The 20,653-nt window shown below is 41.6% G+C and overlaps 1 protein-coding gene across 1 annotated transcript; it reads left to right on the top strand.

Annotated features, from left to right (window-relative positions):
• The first annotated feature begins 12,807 nt into the window (after nt 1-12,807).
• ZNF391 (zinc finger protein 391) lies at nt 12,808-13,884 on the top strand. The gene is given in 1 exon segment (XM_060163467.1): nt 12,808-13,884. A coding segment is annotated over 1 exon segment (1,077 nt).
• The last annotated feature ends 6,769 nt before the right edge of the window (nt 13,885-20,653 follow it).

Genomic DNA, 20,653 nt, shown 5'->3' with positions numbered 1-20,653 from the left:
TACTTTCTTTCCATTCAGAAATACATTTTACTTTGCAACTACTACAAACTTACCTCTATGTGTGTATGGTGTGTGTCTGAGCCAAAATTTCACAAAACAACAATTATTCCTACTATACATGTTTGCTGTTACTCTTATTGTGTGTATAAGCTACTCTGGTATACATATTTGCTATTCTATTTCTTTCTTTCTTTTTTAAAACGCTGTTTGCAAGCCACTGGATCGATTTCATAACTCACAATGGTCCCAAAGTTTGAAAAACACTAGTCACTACAGCTTCTCTGATCCTCAGATACTGTGCCACCATCTAAATGCTAATCTTTCCCGGCAGTCTGTTCAGAGCATTCCTTAGCACCAGAGGACTTTGTCCATCTGAAAATCTCGAGTCAGAGGTTATCTCCTGATAAAGGGACTTCTCTGTGTCTCACGTGTCTCCTCTGTCCTCCTATATGGCATATAGTTCGTTTTAAGTCAGTGTCTACTTTTGACCACACAGTAATACGTTTTATAACCCATTACACACACTTGAATACACAAAAGCTTCACGAAACAAATACTTGCCCTTTCTATATGTGTTGCTCTCTGATACTTTCTATTCCATTTGGGTAAAAAAATGCTTTCACTCTGAAGAAGCACTTTATTTCTATGGCTCTGGGACCTGGAGATTAAAAGAAACAATGAGAAGTGTCCAACACAAAAAAATGAATCTCTGTGGAGAGAACCCTCACTCTGCAGCTCGAGAAAGAATACTGCAGCCTTCATCCTCAAGTCCTACTTACTCCGGGAGGTAACAAGAATGGCCAAATGATTTTTATAAAGCCCATTTTAAGGATGTAAAGTAGGTGCATGACGTTGTTATTAAAGAAAAAGCATGAGTCCCCAAAATCACTCTGGCAGAAACAGTCATCCTGAGTGTGTCCCAACCGATCTCTTGAACAGGGAGCAACACAGATCCCACAATGGGGAAACCTACGAGGAAAAACAGAACGGAAAAGGCAGACAAGTGCTAAAGAAAGGCCTTGATGTGCACACTTGCCTGGAACAAACCCCAGCATTGGCGATAAAACTCGAGACTTCACCGAGACAGGCGGTTGCCAGGATACGTAGCTATCCATCCAGACACTCCCACGACTCTGTCCGGAGCGTTGTGGTGCCGCAGCCTCACAACGGACAGTGGGGCATCTCCATAGAAAGCTTTTCCGAAAGGGCAAAGCGTACTGTCAGCCAATACTCCGGAACACACTATTCAGGCTCCCAACAGACACTCACCCTCCCAATTAACGCGAGCTGGGGCGACGGAGCCAAGGGCCAGCGGTGGGAAATGACGCAACAGAGGCGCCGGGAATCCTGTGCAACCAGCCGCTCCCGCCGTCTCCATGGAAACACCCAGATTGGTCCCAGCGCTCAAGGCAGCGGTTTTTGATCTGAACCTAGGAACCAAGGGTCAAGCTTAGCACTCTAAGTCCGCCTGTCTTCCTGCTAGCAATCCAGTTTTGTTTATCCTCCCATGTCTTCGTCTTCTTGGCAGAGAGTAACGCCTGCGTAAAACCAGAGTCTCGGGTTCCATTTATGTTCTTTAGGAATATAATCTGGGTACCCTTACCAAGGCTTATTTAACATCAAGAGCAGATAATTTTTTTTTAACACTTCTCTCCTCTGTACAAGAAAAATTATTTTCGGTAATAATCCTGAAATGGAATGAATAATAATAATGGCCAGTGAAATAGTCTTTATTTCACTTCACATATAATTATGAAAGTTTTAAAAAAGTTTTTTTTTTTTTTTGCGTTACGTGGGCCTCCCACTGTCGTGGCCTCTCTCGTTGCGGAGCACAGGCTCTGGACGTGCTGGCTCAGCGGCCATGGCTTATGGGCCTAGCCGCTCCGCGGCATGTGGGATTTTCCTGGACCGGGGCACGAACCCGTGTCCCCTGCATCGGCAGGTGGACTCGCAACCACTGCGCCACCAGGGAAGCCCTAAAAAAGTTTTTAATATAGGCCAAAAAGTTTTTAAATAATGGATTGGTATTTTTAATTACATGAATGTATTTCTGGGAAAAGATGAAAAAAACTCACCTACATATTAGTGTGTTGCAGTAATGAATAATAACTTCATAGTTTCTGTTTTTGAGTCTTCTGCAAATTTCTCAGTGACTGACAAAATTTATCCTGTTTGTATAGTCACCTTCAATAGACAGTATAGCCAGATTTGTCAATTTATCATCCCTTGTAGCTGATTGAAGAATGCTTTATTTTTTTAACATCTTTATTGGCGTATAATTGCTTTACAATGGTGTGTTAGTTTCTGCTTTATAAGAAAGTGAATCAGCTATACATATACATATATCCCCATATCTCCTCCCTATTGAATCTCCCTCCCACCCTCCCTATCCCACCCCTCTAGGTGATCACAAAGCACTGAGCTGATCTCCCTGTGTTATGTGGCTGCTTCCCACTAGCTATCTATTTTACATTTGGTAGTATATATAAGTCCATGTCACTCTCTCACTTTGTCCCAGCTTACCCTTCCCCCTCCCCATGTCCTCAGGTCCATTCTCTACGTCTGCGTCTTTATTCCTGTCCTGCCCCTAGGTTCTTCATAACCTTTTTTTTTTTTTTTAGATTCCATATATATATGTTAGCATACGGTATTTGTTTTTCTCTTTCTGACTTACTTCACTCTGTATGACAGACTCTAGGTCCATCCACCTCACTACAAATAACTCAATTTTGTTTCTTTTTATGGCTGAGTAATATTCCATTGTATATATGTGCCACATCTTCTTTATCCATTCATCTGTCGATGGACACTTAGGTTGCTTCCATGTGCTGGCTATTGTAAATTGTGCTGCAATGAGCATTGTGGTACATGACTCTTTTTGAATTATGGCTTTCTCAGGGTATATGCCCAGTAGTGGGATTGCTGGGTCGTATGGTAGGAAGAATGCTTTATTTTATTAAATTCATTTTAAGAAATTTCTTTCACATGAAGCAACAGATATACAAATTGGGAAAATCTTAAAGGTAAGTTTGGTAGAAGTTCATAAAAATCCCATTTCAAAATTCACAGCAATTGTTTACAAATGGATTTTAAATTTCTCTGCAGTACAAAAATTGTAAAGACACGAAGTCCAAGAAGTCACATAGAAAGGTGTAAGTTAAGTATGCTCAGCATTTCTTCTGTTTTTAAGATTAAAATTTTTTTCTTGTCCCTCTTCTTCCAACCAATTTCTCTCCTTATATTGCTTAAACTCCTTATATTCAGGAGACCCTTTCCCCCTTAAAGAACACAAGATTTAATTCTAGCCTTGTATCTGTCTGTGTCATTTCACTCTTCATTCCATGATTTGTGAAAGGAAATGACAGTTATGTCATGGAAGAGGGATGAGTAGGAATGTCCAGGAATCAGTCCCTCCATAGAAACAACTATTGAGCTCGCAGGACTGTGTGAAGCAACTCTTTTGGAAATCTGGGGTCTAGTCAAACACTTGCAGAGTCCAGAAGAGAGACTGATGAAGAGATTGATAAATTTTGGTGAATCTCACTGTTTCATGCAATGGCTACCATCCCCCATCTCCTAGCACTGTGGCAGGCAGCCAGTGGGAACTATGGGCCTTGCTCCTGGTGTAGCTTTTGGTGCTGTGGTAGGCAATAAAGACCTTGCACTCTAAACATTGGGGTTTAATGTTTTGATTGCTTATCACTGCTTTTGATTGCTGAGGAGCCAGTACAGAGTCCAGCCATAGTTTTAACTCCAAAGAGCTGAAATGGCTTCCCAACCCCTAGGGGATTTTAAAAAACAGTGCTTCACCCCATAAGCTTTGGTGTGTTGTGCTTTTGTTTTCATTCTTCTCAAGTTATTTTCTAATTTCCTTTGTGATTTCTTTTATGTTCTTTTTTGTTTAAGACTATGTTATTTAATTTCCACACAGTTATGAATTTTCTAATTTTCCTTCTGTTATTGATTTCTAGTTTCATTCCATTTTGATCAGAAAATATTCTTTGTATGATATTAATCTTTTAAAAATTATTAATGCTTTTATTGTGGTTTAACATATGCTCTATCCTGGAGAATGTTTCATGTTCACTTGAGAAGAATGTGTGTTCTGCTGTTGTTGGGTGAAATGTTCTATATGTATATTTTGTTAGGTCTAACTGGTTTATATTGTTGCTCAAATCCTCTATTTTTTTAAAACTAATCTGGTTGCTCTATTCATTAAAGAATTCCATCTGCAATAGCATCAAAAATAATAAAATACCTAAGAAGAAATTTAGCCAAGGAGGAAAAAGATTTGTACTTCAAAAAGTACAAAACATTGCTGAAAGAAATTAAAGAAGACCTAAGTAAATGGAAAGACATACCATGTTTATGAATTGAAAGACAATATTAAGATGGCAATACTATTCAAAGCAGATTTGATGTACTCCCTGTCAAAATACCAACCATGTTTTTTACAGAAATAGAAAAACCCATCCTAAAATTCATATGGAATCTCAAGGGACCCTCAAAACCAAACCAAATTTTGAAAAGGAACAAGTTGGAAGATTCATACTTCCTAATTTCAAAACTTACCACAAAGCTACACAGTGGTAATCTCAACAGTGTGGTGCTCGAATAGGGATATACGTCTAGACCAATGGAATAGAAAAGAAAGGCCAGAAAAAACAAATTCCACGTATATATCAACTGATTTTCAACCAGTGCTAAGACCACATAATTGGGAAGTAACAGTCTTTTCCAACAAATGGTACTGGGAAAACTGGATATCCACATGCAAAATAATGAAGTTGTACCCTTACTTTACACCAAATACAAAAAAATAATTCAAAGATCTAAATTTAAGAGTAAAAGTATAAAACTCTTAGGATAAAACATAGGTAAAAATCTTCATGACCATAATAGGATCCTGATTTTATTTACCTTTACTTCTCTTGATGGAATTTGGGAAGTGTCCTGCATTTAATTGCATCTAAGCATCTAGACTGTGCAAAAAAGCCTGTTTCCCCAGAGATGGTCTGAGGACCACCTGCATAAGAATTACCTGGGATGCCCCCTGAAAATGCAGTGTTTCTGGGACTTTCCTCTGACCAACGAGTGCGAAGCCTGGGAATCTGCATTTTAACCAGCTCTGCGGGTATGCTGTTTAAAACTAAACCACTGGTTTGGACTATACTGCATAGAATGTATTAAGATCTTCAGGACCTTTCTAGGGTCTCCAGCATCAACTTTCTCAGGCCTCTAGCATCAACTTCTCAATCTCGCCGTCACACACACCAGGGAAAGTGCTGCAAAAATCTCCGGGAAACAACCTGGCGGTCCCGGACTCTGCAGCGCAGGCGCAGAGCCACGGCCTCTGGTGTGCTGCCCATTCTCCTCATCGTCTCTGTTCTCTAACAGATCATCTGCTCCAGGAGAATTAGGTCAGGGCCGTTGATCAGGCAATGACTGGCCCCACATACTGACAAGGACACGACCAAGGGTCTGAGTGGAAGAGTGTCTGTGACCTCGGGAACCTTGGTGAGCGCGGGAGCAGTGGATCGACGCAAAGGTTTCCCGTTAATCCTTCCGGCTTCCTCAAGCCCCGCGTACTAAGGTTCCGTCTAAGCGTGGGTCCGGCCCAGGGTGTGTCCCGGCGTTCGCCCCGAGGCGGCCGGTGAGTGGGGCACGTAGGGCTCCGGCTCCCGGGGCCTGGACGGGTGGGCCTGGAGGCTCTAGGAATTGGTCGTGCGGAAACACTCAACTCTCTCGGGGGGGGGGGGGGGGAGACCGGCGAGAGGTCCAAGGGTGGTCTGGCCTCAGATCCGGCCGAGAGGTGCCTCCGCGGCTGGGACGCGGCACGGTGTCTCTGCGCGGCGTCCAGCGCTCGCCTTGCGGGTGGGCTCAACCTAGTTCCTCAGCTGCAGTGACAGCAGGTGGTGTTCTCCGGTGAACCCCTGGGAGATGGAAAAGCTCAGAGTTTCATTCCGCTCCGCTCTAGCTGGGCGAGGAAGGGCTTCTGTACTCGGGGTGTTTCCCAGATGCTTACCGTGTACCAGGCACTGTTCTAAGAGTTTTTACCTGCGTCAACTCATTTAATCCTCGCGTTAACCCCATGAGATGTACGATTATTATCCTCATGTTACAGATTTTAAAATTGAGGCACACAGAGATGAAGTACCTTACTTAAAGTTACAGAGCTTGAGAGTAGTAGTATTTATCTTATGGTTCTGATGATGACGGTTGTACTTCAGTATAGTAGATGTTGTTAGGGGTATTGACAAATGCTGTATATCAAATTCTGTGAATTTGTTGTGACTTTGAACCAATCTTCAAGGACACTGTTGTCTGAAGACCATCTTTTGGTAGGCCTGGAGACTTGACTGTCTCTGTTTTAGAGTTGAACAGAGGCTGCCTAGGCCCTCCTGCTGACTCTTGTGTATTCACAAAGGCTCCAGGAAGTAGTCAGCCCGATACCAGAAAGCAAAGCACCAGAAGAAGAGCTATTTCAGAACCTTCAGAACCTGCTTCCTTCTGAATGAGATAATTTCTTAATATTCAAGGGAGTATATACAAGGGAAAATTATTCCAAGATCAGCAATTGATTATAAGAGAAAGTGGCATGGTCAAAAGAATTTCAGATGGTTAAGGTAACAGGAGGGGGTCAGGGCTGTGCGGGCTGGAAAGTTAGTCATATAAAGAGGAGAATGGGTTTTGCTGGTGCTGCAGCACTTTCTGACCACTGTACTTTCGAGAATAATGATTTGGTAAGGTTACAATATCTATAGACCAGTAAGGTGATCCAGATAAAACTAAAGTATGAGGAAGAAAGGAGAAAAAGAGAAAAGGAGAGGCAACATTCCACATCACGGTGGAGGAACCCCTTGTATGAAACCTGGATAAGGGTATTGTCCTAACCTTGTGGAGACAGAGACCTCCTAGCCTCTCTGAAATATATCTGGGGGCTCCTCCTGAGAACTTTGTCATATCCACCAGCTCTGCCTTCCCCATTTCATGTGCATCCTCCAAAGCCAGGAAAAAGAATGCATCTGTCTACACTCTAGAACAGCAGCACAAATCCTCTGAGAGCATCTTTCCCTAAATGTATACTATCACAATTTAAAAACTAATTCATTTGAGGTAAGCACAGCAGTAATATCTCCTTATGTCATAGATGATATTCTTTATAGTAAGCTTTGCCATTTATAACGTGTAGCATTCACAGAAGCTTTGTGAGAAAAGACAAGCGAGTACTAGTAATGCCATTTTATAGTGTGGGTCCAGCCTTTCAAAAAGGTGAGTGGCTTGCCCAGAGATGCACAGCCCTGTGGTGGAGCAGTATCATCTGCCTTCTGTTTTGACTCTCAGGAAGAAGTAAGGGACTACTGCCTACTCCCTTTGAACTCACATCCCATGTGAGGAAATCGATAAGCAGACTGGATTATATGCCTCGGAACACCTAGAGAGTTTAGAGAGAGTTTGGACTCAGCCCAGACCAATTCTCTTTACCTTTTCTCATTAAAGAACTAGGGACTTAAACCCAGACATAAATGGCTACTGTCATTTTCTTTGTGTCTGGGAGGAGGTGGGGTTACTTTGGGAAATTTGTTTTACCTCTTAATACCTAGGGTTGCATTCACCTGGCCCAGTGTGGACATTACTAGACCAGTGACTCTGGATACCTTAGGATAAGACCTGTTATCCCCAGATTTTTTTTTTTTTTTTTGCTGTATGTGGGCCTCTCACTGTTGTGGCCTCTCCCATTGCAGAACACAGGCTCCAGATGCGCAGGCTCAACGGCCATGGCTCACGGGCCTAGCCGCTCCGCGGCATGTGGGATCTTCCCGGACTGGGGCACGAACCCGTGTCCCCTGCATCGGCAGGCGGACTCTCAACCACTGCACCACCAGGGAAGCCCGTATTATCCCCCAGGTTTGCCCTTGACCAGAAAGAAAACAAAGAGGAGGTGGAAGAGGGAAAGGCAACTTTCTATCTCACTATAAGATCGTATACCATGTATGTTAAGGATTCTTCCTTCTTTTCTGGAAGTTTGTGCCATCTCGCCAAATGGAGACACATGTATTTCTCTTTTCAGAGAATGTCCCTTCTTAGGTGAGTGTGGCAAATTTTGCCCAGTATGGGATTAGTCCCTGGTTGCCTGCTGACTGCTTTTGATGTCTTCCTCAGCACCCCCTTGCTCTATTTCAGCATTAGGCAATTGGCCTCTTTCTCAAACAGTTTCCTCTGAAACATGGACCTTAGGCTCTCACATGTCTCTGGGGATTTGAAAAAGAGTCTGTTCATTCTAGTCTTATCCCCTTAGTCTAGGCAGATGGGTCTGTGCCTCAGAGTTTGGAATCTAAAATTAAATTCCAGGAATCAGACAGCTCTGGACTAATCAAGTCCAACATCTTCCTTTTACAGATGAGGATACATAAAACCAGACTGGTTATTTTTCCTTGGTTTTTATTTAGCTACCAACAGAGCTATGATCAAAATCCAGATTACTTGGTAAATGTAATACCAAGTAATTATTTATACCATGGGACCTCTATCTGGTGTTTCACTGATTTATGCCAAGGATGCCACTTGCTTTGTGGTGGCACTTTAGTGGAAGCCAGGAAATTTAATCTTTAGTTTACCCAGATAGGACTTTTAGTGTAGTTGGGACTTATTGCAGCCTCTCAGGATAGTCATCTCTCAGAGGTAGTCACTCTTGTGTCAAGGTCATGCTGGGGTCCTGGGATCAGTGGTTTAGTTTCTTGGCCCTTTAGAGGCCATATGAATGGAAAGCATGACTCAAGTGTTTTTTCCCTGCTTGTTGAGAAGCAGTAAGTATGATGTAGTGTAGTGAGTTTGAGTCCAGGATTTATCACTTGGCCTTGGGCCAAATTACTTATCCTTTCCGTACCTCAAATTCTTCATTTGTATTGTGGAAATAATAATAGTAACCCTCATTGTTGTGAGACAAAAATGAGTCCGTATTCATAAAATGCTTAGAATAGGCAGACCCAAGAGAAAAGACCAAAAACGGGCCTTTCCAGAGGCTGCACCTCCAACTCACATTCCTTTCACAGTTGGGTTCTTTTTTTTTTTAATGTAGAAACTTTCCCCAATGTGGTTTCTGTGTGTCTGTCATAGGTGTCACATATACAAACACATAATACAGTTACACATGTCATGAGCTTATTTGAAATGCAAAAACAACAATCTTGGGACTCTTGTACTGCACACTATATACACATTAAATTATAATTATCTTATATCAAATTGGCATATTTTACCAATCATCAAGGTATTAATAAGCCTGAGAGTAAACCCTCAACTTCAAATTGGCTCTCTCCTTTGAACTCTGTCCTAGTTCTCTCTCTGTTCAGGAGATCCTGCCTACTTTTAGATGTCCTATGTTTCAGTGGTTCTAGTGAGTCAGTTTATAAAGATCTTCACATTTCAGATCTTCCTCGTTTCCCTTTGTCTCCAAAAACCTGAACAAAATCTCTTCTCAACAATATCTCTTCTCCAAGATGGAATGTAATATGTAATAATGTAATAATATTCCACTATGTACAAAATTCCCACTGCTCCTATGTCACCTTTATGGCAGTCTGGGTGTTCTCAGATCTTCAAGGACTTCTGTTGGGGACAAGGACTTTTGCTTTAAGGCTTTAGAGGCTTTGCAATTTACCGCCTGAGACAGTCACTATTTATTGTGTAACTGTTAATACTTTAGTTCTATTGCACTAGAGAAGTAATTTTCTACCTTTCAAACCTACCATCCCCTTTACTATCTTGAAATAAAATTTATAGATAATATTAACTACCTATAGATATAATTTCCAGAATATCACTACGTTACCTTAACTGTAATATAAAGGAGAAAGAAAAGGAAAGTAATTTATAATAGAATAATAGTTTTTCAGCATGTAAATGATTGGATGAAATAGACACTTGTACCTATTCATAGAATCATGTGAATACAACAGCTACAAATGCAGACGGATATGTGAATGTCGTATTTGTGAATCTAATATCATGAGTGGCTTGATTTTCTTAAAATGGCGAACAATTCCGAATATCATTCAAAGAAAAAGAAGTATATTTCCTTGATTTTCCAATACATAGCAAAGTTGTGCAAAATACTTTGTATTTATTTGTAAAGTAGTTCCAGTCTCAGGTAACCATTAACAACTCTTTTGAAAGTCTGGCAGGATAAGGGACATTCTTTGTTTTACAGGAGTCCCTGGCCCTCACTAAATTCTAATAGCCCCATCCAATCAACATGACAACCAAAACCAAAACCAAACCAAACCAAAACAAAAAAACCACACACACAAACCCTCACAAATTCCCAAAACTCTCCCTAGGATGTGATATTGCTGCCTTGAGGATTACTGTAATAGAGGAGAGAAGTAACAGTGAACTGCCAACAGAATAATGATGGAGTAGCTTAAGGATCTGGGCTGCAAGAATGTAGGCCAGCCAACCTAAGTAGTAAGACAAATGCCTACTAAGGAATGTTAGCGCCAAAAAGTATGCAACTGGATTTTATTGCAAGGTTCTAAATAAATTAGAAATTCTGACTTCTCAGTCAACCTAGTGGTAGAGTTTTGCATTCCCTGCTTTCAGTTGAAAGGCATGTTCTTGGCAAAGCTGGACAGAGACAGCATCGTCATGTTGCTCTTGAGGTTCTGCATGGATGGCTTCTTCGTGAACATCCTCCAGGATTCATTTCCACATGTGGGAGGTTCCCAGTCTCTGAGAAAGGCAAGACTTGTGAAACCAGGTCAACTAACCTAGTGGATCTTAACCTAGTGGATCTTAAATTGTGCTGTGAGCAGAAACATTAGGGGAACTATTATACAATTTGTTGCCTACTGTCATGCCCAAGGGCTCTGAGTGAATTTACAAGAAAATGGGTTAAAGAAAAAACTTCAGTGGGGAAACATAGAGTCCAGAGAAGGGCTGGAAGAGTAGGCACAGATTCCCATATCCTCCCCATTTTACCAACAGAAAGGTTGCCAGAGCCAGGATGCTCTGCTATACACGAGTTTAGGTCAGTATTCTAGGAGAGGGCCTTGCTGCTCTTCCTTATTATAAGGCAAGTGTTAGAACAACCTTGTGAGTGGGGAGATAAACAGACTGCTTGGTACAGTCTGAATGTGGGGTGCCAGCTTTTTAAAGGAATCGTCTGGGAAAGCTAGCTGCCTAATACCTGGAAACCTTGAGATCCTTGGGAAGTGTTGGCCCTTCCAGCAGAAGGAAGAAGTCACCTGTCCTAAGGGAAGCTGAGTTTATGTTTTAGACCCTCGGGCTGTGAGAAGAATGTTTGGTAGAAAGGCTGGTCCCAGTGAACACATTTTTCAGGCAACCTAGAGAGTGTTTCTGAGGTTCATTTTGGACAATTCAACTTGTCGAGTCATATGAACTTAATAAATATAAATGCCTGGGCCTCATTATACTTAACTAGGTCTGAAGTAATGCCCAGTATCTAGAGTAACAAGTTCCATAAGTGATTCTGATGGGTATGTGTATAACCTTTCTTTTGGAACGAGTTTTAGCCCAGAACTTTCAGATACCCATTTTCTCCAGCCCCTCCTGCCACAGCCTCTAAAAATGCACACTATGGTTTTAGTTTGTTTGGAGTTTTTTTTTGGCCGCACCGTGTGGCTTGTGGCATCTTAGTTCCCCGACCAGGGATTGAACCTAGGCCCTTGGCAGTGAAAGCGCAGAGTCCTAACCACTGGACTGCCAGGGAATTCCCACACACTATCTTTTCTATAGATCAAAGCATTAATGTTGAGCTCTCAATAGCCCTGTGTCTCCAGCACCAATAGCCTTGTGTTAAATCATTTACAATCAGCAGGGATCCCAGCATGTGAATTGGACATGATCACCCAGTTGGAGAAAGAACAACTGTAGACACTGGATCTTCAGGGGACTGAAGAGAGGAGTGACCAAAAATATCTGTCTAGGTGAGTAGTATCATGAAAAGGCCACTAACTTGAAATTTCGGAGACGTGAGTTCTAGTCTAAGCTCTTGCAATTTGCTGGGTGACTTAAGTTACTCTGTTTTCTATCTGTCAAATAAGCAAGTTGGCCTTGATGAACTCTAATTTAAGATCTGTTATGATGAGCTCTGTTAATCCTCTGAAGTCTGTGGTTGTAGACTTGTTTAGAAGAGTACCTAAACTAGCTGGAAGAAGGGTTGGGGGAATCAAAGGGAGATCAAATGGGGATAGCAGGGTAATAGTTAGCATTTCTGAAATTCTGTTTTCTCTCTTTGCCAAGAAAATGGTTGCATCCAAGCTTGATAGAGTCTTCCTCACTTTTTGCATTTTGGCAGGGTGGTGGGGGTTATGTTTTCTACATTTGAGAGTCTTTACTTTTCTCATCCCTTTCCTGTCTCTCATTTACCATAACTAATTGGCTACAATAGCTAATAGCTCATTGTACTTTCTAATCCCCTGTTCTCTGCTTATCAGTTGGTATATCTGCTCATGTCCATTTTGGGGGCTCAGCATTTAACCAAGCCCCTACCTGTATTTCTTGATGTCTCTGTGCATCCACTGTGAAAACTCTGTTATCACTTCTGGCCTTGTTCACTTCTCTTTCATTGTCCCTTTTAAGTTTCTGCCCATATAAAGTTGCTAGTGTGCATGAATTGCAAATTAGTTGTCTTTTTTTCCTGTTGGTTTATTTTCCTTGCTCTCCACACTAGACACAGGTGACATTTGCACTTTAAATGTCTTTCAGATAGGGATATTTGAACTGAACTAAAGCATCAACACCAATCAGGCTATTTCTGAAGAACTAGAGTTTCCAGGATCAGCAATGGAAAGTCTCTGAAGGAATACTGCCCAACGTCCTATGAATGAAGAAGCCTGTAAAAGTGAGGGCCAGTTATCAAGGCAGACAAAATGTCCTCCACAAAAGAAATCTTCTTTTGAGAAAACAGCAATCAGAAAAGTGTCAATGACCCTCAAGGAAATTTTTACTAGGGAGAGAGGCCCTGAATCCAGTGAATTTAGTCTAAGCTCAAAGCTTAATACACGGCAGAAAATTCCAAAGGGAGCTATGTCCCCCATATCTAGGAAAAACTCCAAAGATAATTCAGGCTTAATTAAACACCAAAAACTTTTTCCGCAAAGGAAACCTTGTAAATGCAATGAATGTGGTAAAGCCTTTAGTTACCAATCAGACCTTATTGTCCACAGTAGAATTCATGGTGGAGAAAAGCCTTTTGTATGCAATGAATGTGGTAAAACTTTTAGCCGAAGTACACACCTTATTGAACATCAAAGAACTCACACTGGAGAGAAACCTTATGAATGCAGTGAATGTGGAAAAGCTTTTAGCCGGAGTACACACCTTAGTCTACATCAGAGGATCCATACTGGAGAAAAACCATATGAATGTAGTGAATGTGGAAAAGCCTTTAGCCGAAGCACTAACCTTAGTCAGCATCAGCGAACTCATACTCAAGAAAAACCTTACAAATGTAATGAATGTGGGAAAGCCTTCAGTGACCATTCAACCATAATTCAGCATCAACGAATACACACTGGAGAGAATCCCTATGAATGCAGTGAATGTGGAAAAGCTTTCAGTTGGATCTCATCTCTTATTGAACATCAGAGAACACACACTGGGGAGAACCCCTATGAATGCAGTGACTGTGGGAAGGTATTCAGTCGGAGCTCATCCCTTGTTGAACATGAGAGAATACACACTGGAGAAAAGCCCCACGAGTGTAGAGAGTGTGGAAAGGGTTTCAGTCGGAGCTCCTCCCTTATTATTCACCAGAGAACTCATACCGGAGAGAAGCCTTATAAGTGTAATAACTGTGGAAAAGCCTTCAGTCAGAGTTCATCTCTCATCAGACATCAGCAACTTCACACTAAAGAGTAATATCTGTGCTTTCCTTAATGTTAGCACAAGAGCACACAGCATAACCTCCCACAGCTGAAAACAAACATATATACTTGTTTGAATTTTCCTTCCTACTAGCTAGCTCTAAGCCAGTTTCAAGTTAGCCTTCCTTCCTTTTTGTAAACTAAATGCTCAAATGAGTGATCAGTCCAACAAGGGGATGAATTTTAAACCTAACATATTCACTCTAATATTCTGGAGGGCTCCAATCTTAGAATATACAGCTACCTAACACCTTGCAGTTCCTCACCTTATCTATTCCATGGAGCTTGGATCCCTGAACAACTAGTGAACCCTCTCTTTCCCAACCACATCAGCTCCTTCACTTAAAAGAGGAAATCCCATGTGTGTGTATTTTCATGCTTGCTGGCTCCAGTGGCAGAAGAGAAGGAGCTGGCTTCAGATTAGGACAAAAAATTCCCACCAGTTTGGGGATAAAAAATTCAGTCTCGAATTATATGGACAAATTTTTCTCTTCCTTCCTCCCTTACCTTTTTTGCTATAGCATAGTTTCCTCAAAGTATAGCCCATAGTTCTAATGTGCCTAACTAATCCCAGTGTTATTTTATCTTATCCTTACCAAGAAGGTCCTAAAACTCTTAGTTCCTCCATTATCTTTTAAAAAATTGCTGTCCTATTTTAAAAACGTTTCTTTTGTTTACAGACTTCATGAAACATATACCATCTGGTTCTGACTCTCACCAGCCTTGTTAAGTTGATCTGTCAAAGACAAACTCAGTGCCTTTTTCTCAGTCCTCTTCCTACTTGACATTTGCAGAACTGGTAATTTTGGCCACTCCTATGCCTTAAAACGTGAGCTTCTGGGATCCATTATTCTGTGCTGATCCACACTTTTCCTACCTCCCAGCACTTCTTTGATTAACAATGATCAGCTCTGTGACTTGGGCAAGAGTTGGACCAGAATAATTTCATTTTATTGGCTTATGGTACTTCATGTTATTCAATTAGATTGTAAGCTTCTTGAAAACAGAAATCTTGTTTTAGATCCCTATAAAACATCACACAGTTCTGAGCAGTCACTAAATGCCCCAAAATTATTGCTTACTGATTCCTCTTTATCTATCCTGGGTAATCAGTCTGCTAGGATTTATTTGAAACGTCTTGATAGTTGATTTCTTTCTCTCTATTCCTACTGCTGCTGCCAAGTCCTCAGTAGTTTGGGCCTAGATTACCAGAGTAAACACATTGTTGCTGCTCTTGTCTCCCTGTCTTTATATAGCTGCCTGACTAAACTACCACTTGGTTCAGAAAGAATCCACAGTTTCCCATTGTCCCAAGGAAAAAGTTCAAAGTACTTTAACTTGAAGACCTTGCACAGCTGGATCTATTTACTTATTTTCCATTACTCCCCTGTACAACTGGGCAGCCCTGTCCTTTGTCTCTATGACACCCTTTCTCTTCACACTTGGCTCCGCTTCAAACTATTCCATGGCACCATTTTACATGCCCTGCTTTCCTCCCTGTATCTCCAGAAATCTATCCATACTTTATAAAAGGCCCTGGTCAGGTCCTGCCTCCTCTGTGATAATTTCAGCACCACCCCCCCCCCTTAGAAGTCCTTTACAGTGATGGTTTTCCTTATTCTCCTGTATTACATACTTTCTTATTCTGTTCTCTGGTTCTGTCAGGTGCTTTTTTCCATGAACTTTTTTGAAGTTAGAAATTGTCTTAAATCTCTTAGAAGCCCCATCTAATACATAGTACAATGCAGGCCTGGGTTGTAGTTTTAATCTAAATCAGGAGGGTTTAATTTAATAATGCAGTCACTTTACTCTTTTGAATGGTGAGATTACCTCATAAATATTTTTGTCCTTTTTGTCCTACCTTGAATTATATACATTAAGCCTTGGGACTGACTCTCCTTCAGAGCTCCTGGGATGCTGACCTCTTGGCTTTCCACTTCATGAGACTGTTTTAAGGAGTATGTGGGTTTATTCATATAAAGTGATGAAAACAGTGCCTGACATATAGTAAGTGTTCAATAAATGCTAATTGTTATGATTCTATTCCTTCATATCTGCCTGTAGTCTTTCATTTCATCCCTAAAGGGTCTGTAACTCCACAGAATGGAAAACTAGGATCACAGTCAAATAAGTAAGAAGATATTTCTTCTGCCATCACAGACAATTGTCATCTATTTTATTATAACTCTATTGTGTGTCAAAAATGACTCAAGGCGGCTTACAAGATATGATAAAATACAAAACTGAAAAAATACAAATCGGTATTAAAGAAGAAAATGCCTAGAAAATCAAGATCATGACAAATTATGGTATGCCAGATAGTTATTCAGGTATGAAAGTGAGATGGTCATTTGCTTACATTGTATTTGGAAGGGGAGAAAATGTCCATTCTTCAAGGAAAGCCTAATAGAGTTAAGATGAATTTCTCCACTGGCCTTCATGTAATTACACAATGTGCTTGATAACAAAAAATTAAAATTAAATTATGTGTTCTCTACAACACCTAGCATATAGTATGTTTTCCAGTGAATAAATATTTAGTTCATAGTAGAAGTCTCAGAAAGGCAAATATAAAGATTCTTCTTGGGGTGGAGTGGGGTTAGAAGGAGCAGAGGGTAGAGATAATCAAGTAATTACTGGGTGCCAGAAGAAAAGCTCTTTTTGAGTCTCAACTTACCACATTATGGGATGAAGAAACTGAAATTTACACGTGTTAAATAGCTTACCCAAGGATCAGGATTTGACCCCACTACTGGATCTCTTAAGCTGGGCCCTGGCAAGATCTGGGAAAGAAAGAACTGTGTAAGTAAAGGTATAGAGGTAGGAAAATGCTCTGTTTGTTCCAATAGATGAAATGGACTGTCTATGGCAGGGAGTTCAGTGAAATAAAAATAAGAAAGTTTATTTGGAATTGGATAACTAGACAGTGGCTGCCCTGAGTACTAGCTTGTGTGTGGATTTAATCATTTAGGCAATGAGGGAATTACAGGAGGTTTTTGATCATGGTAATAAAAATTTGGTTTTGGGGAGAAGATTAATTTGGTAGAGGAGACAAGGTGGTTTGGAAATGAGAGAGACAGCACGCAGAAACTAGGTGAGAAGCTGAAGTATTAGAATAGTGGTATTGTGGAACAGAGCAGTGGTCAGATGAGGAGACAGTATAAAGTAAGGATCCTATGAAACTGGTGACTAGATACGGGCAAGGAAGAAGAGAGACCAGCACTTCCTTAATTGCTGTTGTTAACTTTCCTGTAAGCTACCTAGGGTATGAAGGGAGGAATTTCTGATACACACTCAGTAGTTAGCCATGAATACAAAACATTAAAAAGCTGAACGCCTGATATGATTAACTTGCATCTTTAAAGTCGATTTGGAACCAAAAACTTTTGGGATTTCTGGTGGGGAAATCGGGTCAGAAGATAAGAGCGATCTGGAGTGGGGAGCTTTATTCTAAGGAGAAACAGAGGGTTTTCCAATGCAGCCAAAAGCACTGTGACTCGGCTCACACTGAACAATGTCTTCAAAATAATCTCCGTCCTTGCACGGAGCCCACATCTAAGCGCTCAGCGTGGGCCCTCTTCTGCGAGCCCTGCAGGTGGCTCCCGCGGAGGCCAGGTGCCGTCCCTGTCCTCGCACGTCCGGACGCCTAGGCCATTCCTCGGGAACCCGGGTAGGGAAGGAGGCGCGTGAGTGCGAAGACCACCGCGGGGGTAAGAGCCTCAGAGCTCTGCGCTTTGGCTGTGCTCCCGGAATTTTATGGTGACCGTTGTGTGCTCCAGTTCCCCTCATCGAGGCTGCGATGGCCACTCCTAGAACCACCGGATGGGGTCCCGCGACCACCCCAGACGCCATCTTCCCGCTTCCCCGGGGGCGCTCTGAAGCAAGATCGGCCAAAGAGCTGATCCTACATCTGAGAACTACAATTCCCAGAAACCGCGGAGACTCGCAGTCGTCACAGCGCCCAGACTCCATTTCCCAGAAGTCTTAGGACCAATTCCCACCCTCACTGAAAACCTTATGTGACGTCATCGACTTTCTGCTGAAGATTCTAAAGGCTGGCGGGGTGGGCGGTGCCACGCAACGTGATGTGGCGATACCACTGGGCCTCGTTTCTGGATGGTCTCCTAGCCTGAATCTCTGTCACTTCTTTTTCTAAAAAATTGATAAATCAGAGTGAAGCTTCCACCCTTTTCCGTTAGATTTTATTCATTTAACATGTGTTTTCCGTGCCTACTATGTATTAATCCGCTTTTCTGATTTGTGGACTGTGAGATTGAAGATGAGTCACTTTCTTCGCTAAATATTAATTCAGCTCCGTTGAAGAGGCCACGATCCTTCCTCAACATTCTCCCTGCCGCCCAACCCCTCACCCTGACACACACACACACACACAGGCACACACGCTGAAAAGCATAAAGGGATGAAAAGCAAAAAATAAATACTGGTCCCATAACTCAGATAATCCCTGGACATATTAGTAAATGTTCTTTCAGACTTTTTTTCTTCTTCTTATATCTGTGTATCTGCATATGCTAGATATGGAGATGGATTGTGTGTACACGTTTATACATAACAAAAAGTTATAGTTTATACGTAACAAAGGATTTACTATATACATTCATCTTGAACTTTCCCCATGTTAATATTTTCCAAAATAATTTTTAATGGTACTGTCAAAGAACTAATCCTGTCCCTGTATAAGCATTTCTTTTCAGGCTTCCTAAACACCAGTGATTTTATTTAGAACCCCTAACAAATGCTTCAGTCTGCTGTTGTCAAAACAACTTTAAAAATTACTGTTAATTTTATTAGTTGTGATAATGATATTATGGTTATGTTTAAAAGGAAGAAAAAGTCCTACTGGCTAAAAGATACATACTGACGAGACAAATGATGTCTGGGTCTAACTTTAAAATATTCCAGGAATAAATAAAAGGGGAGTCAGGGAGGGATTGCTAAACAAGACTGGCAAATGTTGATTATTGTTTAATCTGGGTGAAGAATACACTGAAGTTCACTTTTCTATTTTGTGTCTATTTGAAATTTTCTGTAATAATTTTTTTTTTTTAATGTATACCAGCATTCCTCTTGGAGCAGTGTGGCCAGCTAATTCCTTCCAACCTCATGTTCAAGTCTTCATTTGACCACTGCCCAAATGAAGAATTTTCACTTCCATTGTCATCTCTGTGATGCTGACTGATTCCTTTTCCTGGGACCCATCTTCTGACTAGTTTTTCCACAGTACATCTGAAAGTAAAGTAAGTCTCAACTCTTTACAGAACACTCCTTTTACCTTCATGCTCTCCTGCATCTTAGTGTCCTCCTGATCTCCTATGTACATGACTTTGTTATCTGGCTTATAGTTTTCTGCTGTATTTCACGTCTCATTTCATTCTGAGTGACATCATGACAGAGTAACTGCTCAGTAAACATTTGTTGAATCAATTAATGTCCACGTGGATGAATCATCCAGCAAACATTCTGCCTTTTATCTGGAACCCTGGGGTCTTGGCAGGCAGGAATCCCCGCCCTTGTGGGTAATGCAGCATCTGCTGCCCGTGCTTTTCCTCTCCCACCGGTGAATCTTATCCTTCCCTTTTTAATTCCTGTTCCAGAAGTCCTCCTCCGCCTCTGCTTTTACAAGGTGCCTGCCATCTGCTCCCCACGCACAACCTTCTGTCCTTCACACTTTCCACGCCCACCACTTAGCTTCTATCCATCCCAACATTGTCAGAGACACCATTTCTTTCTGCCTCCTTTAGAACTTTGCTCTCACACTCTTTCCACTTTTCAATCTCTCCTTTTCTAGTGACTCATTTCATTATCACTTTAAACAAGTCTAGTATGTCTCTCCTATTTAAAAACATCCTCATTAAATTCACATACTGCTTTAGCCACCAAGCTCATTCTCCCCTAGAACTTCCAGAAGGAGTGTGAACCAGCCAACACCTTGAGTTTGGCCTAGTGAAACTGATTTCAGACTTCTGGGCTCCGGAACTGTGAAAAGAAGTCTGTTGTTTTAAGGCACCAAGTTTGTGGTAATTCATTATAGCAGCCATAGGAAATGAATACATTCTTCTTTTGCTGTTGCTCTTTCAGGCTCAGGGGTGGTAATGTTTTCCTGCAATTGTTAGACGCTAGTGTTCCACTGTCCTTTGCTGGTTCCCTCTCTTGGCTAAATTTTCTTCAATTAAACTGCTTGAGTATGGCCCTTAGTTTCTGCCTGGGACTCTGCCTAGAGGTGGAGTGAAGAAAAATATGGACCAAATAAAAAGTGGCCCCTGAAAATACTGTCCTTCACCAATAGACCCACTCCTTGTTTCCTGGTCTTCTTGGGCAATGCTGGGCCATTAGCCTCCCAGAACTGTGGTTCCAGATTTCTCCTGGCCCCAAAGTAATCTGCTCAGAACTACATTGCTCAGAGGCCTCAGTAATGATACATATTTTGGACCTGGACCTTGATCCTTCATGCTTTCTCAGTAGTCCAAGATCGAGATGAATGCCCCTGTGCAAGGGTGAGTTCATCCATAGCCCAGGCACCTGTCTGAGCCCATCTGAGGCAGAGGTGTGTCCAAGACAGGGTCTAGAATACAGGTTCCATCACACTGTGAGGTCATTCATATCAGTCCCCCTTTCCCTCCCCTCTCCACACCATCCTCTTGAGATGTAAACAAATCCAGAGAGAGGTAAACTTCTTTGGCTTTCCTCTTGTCATATTGTTAGGGGAACCACTGACCGAAACCGCTCGTGCTGGCCAGGCCCTA

Source organism: Lagenorhynchus albirostris, chromosome 10 (assembly GCF_949774975.1).
Source record: "Lagenorhynchus albirostris chromosome 10, mLagAlb1.1, whole genome shotgun sequence".
Lineage (NCBI taxonomy): Eukaryota > Metazoa > Chordata > Mammalia > Artiodactyla > Delphinidae > Lagenorhynchus > Lagenorhynchus albirostris.
The sequence above is the reverse complement of the archived record's forward strand: the minus strand, read 5'-3'. Positions and strand labels throughout refer to the sequence as shown.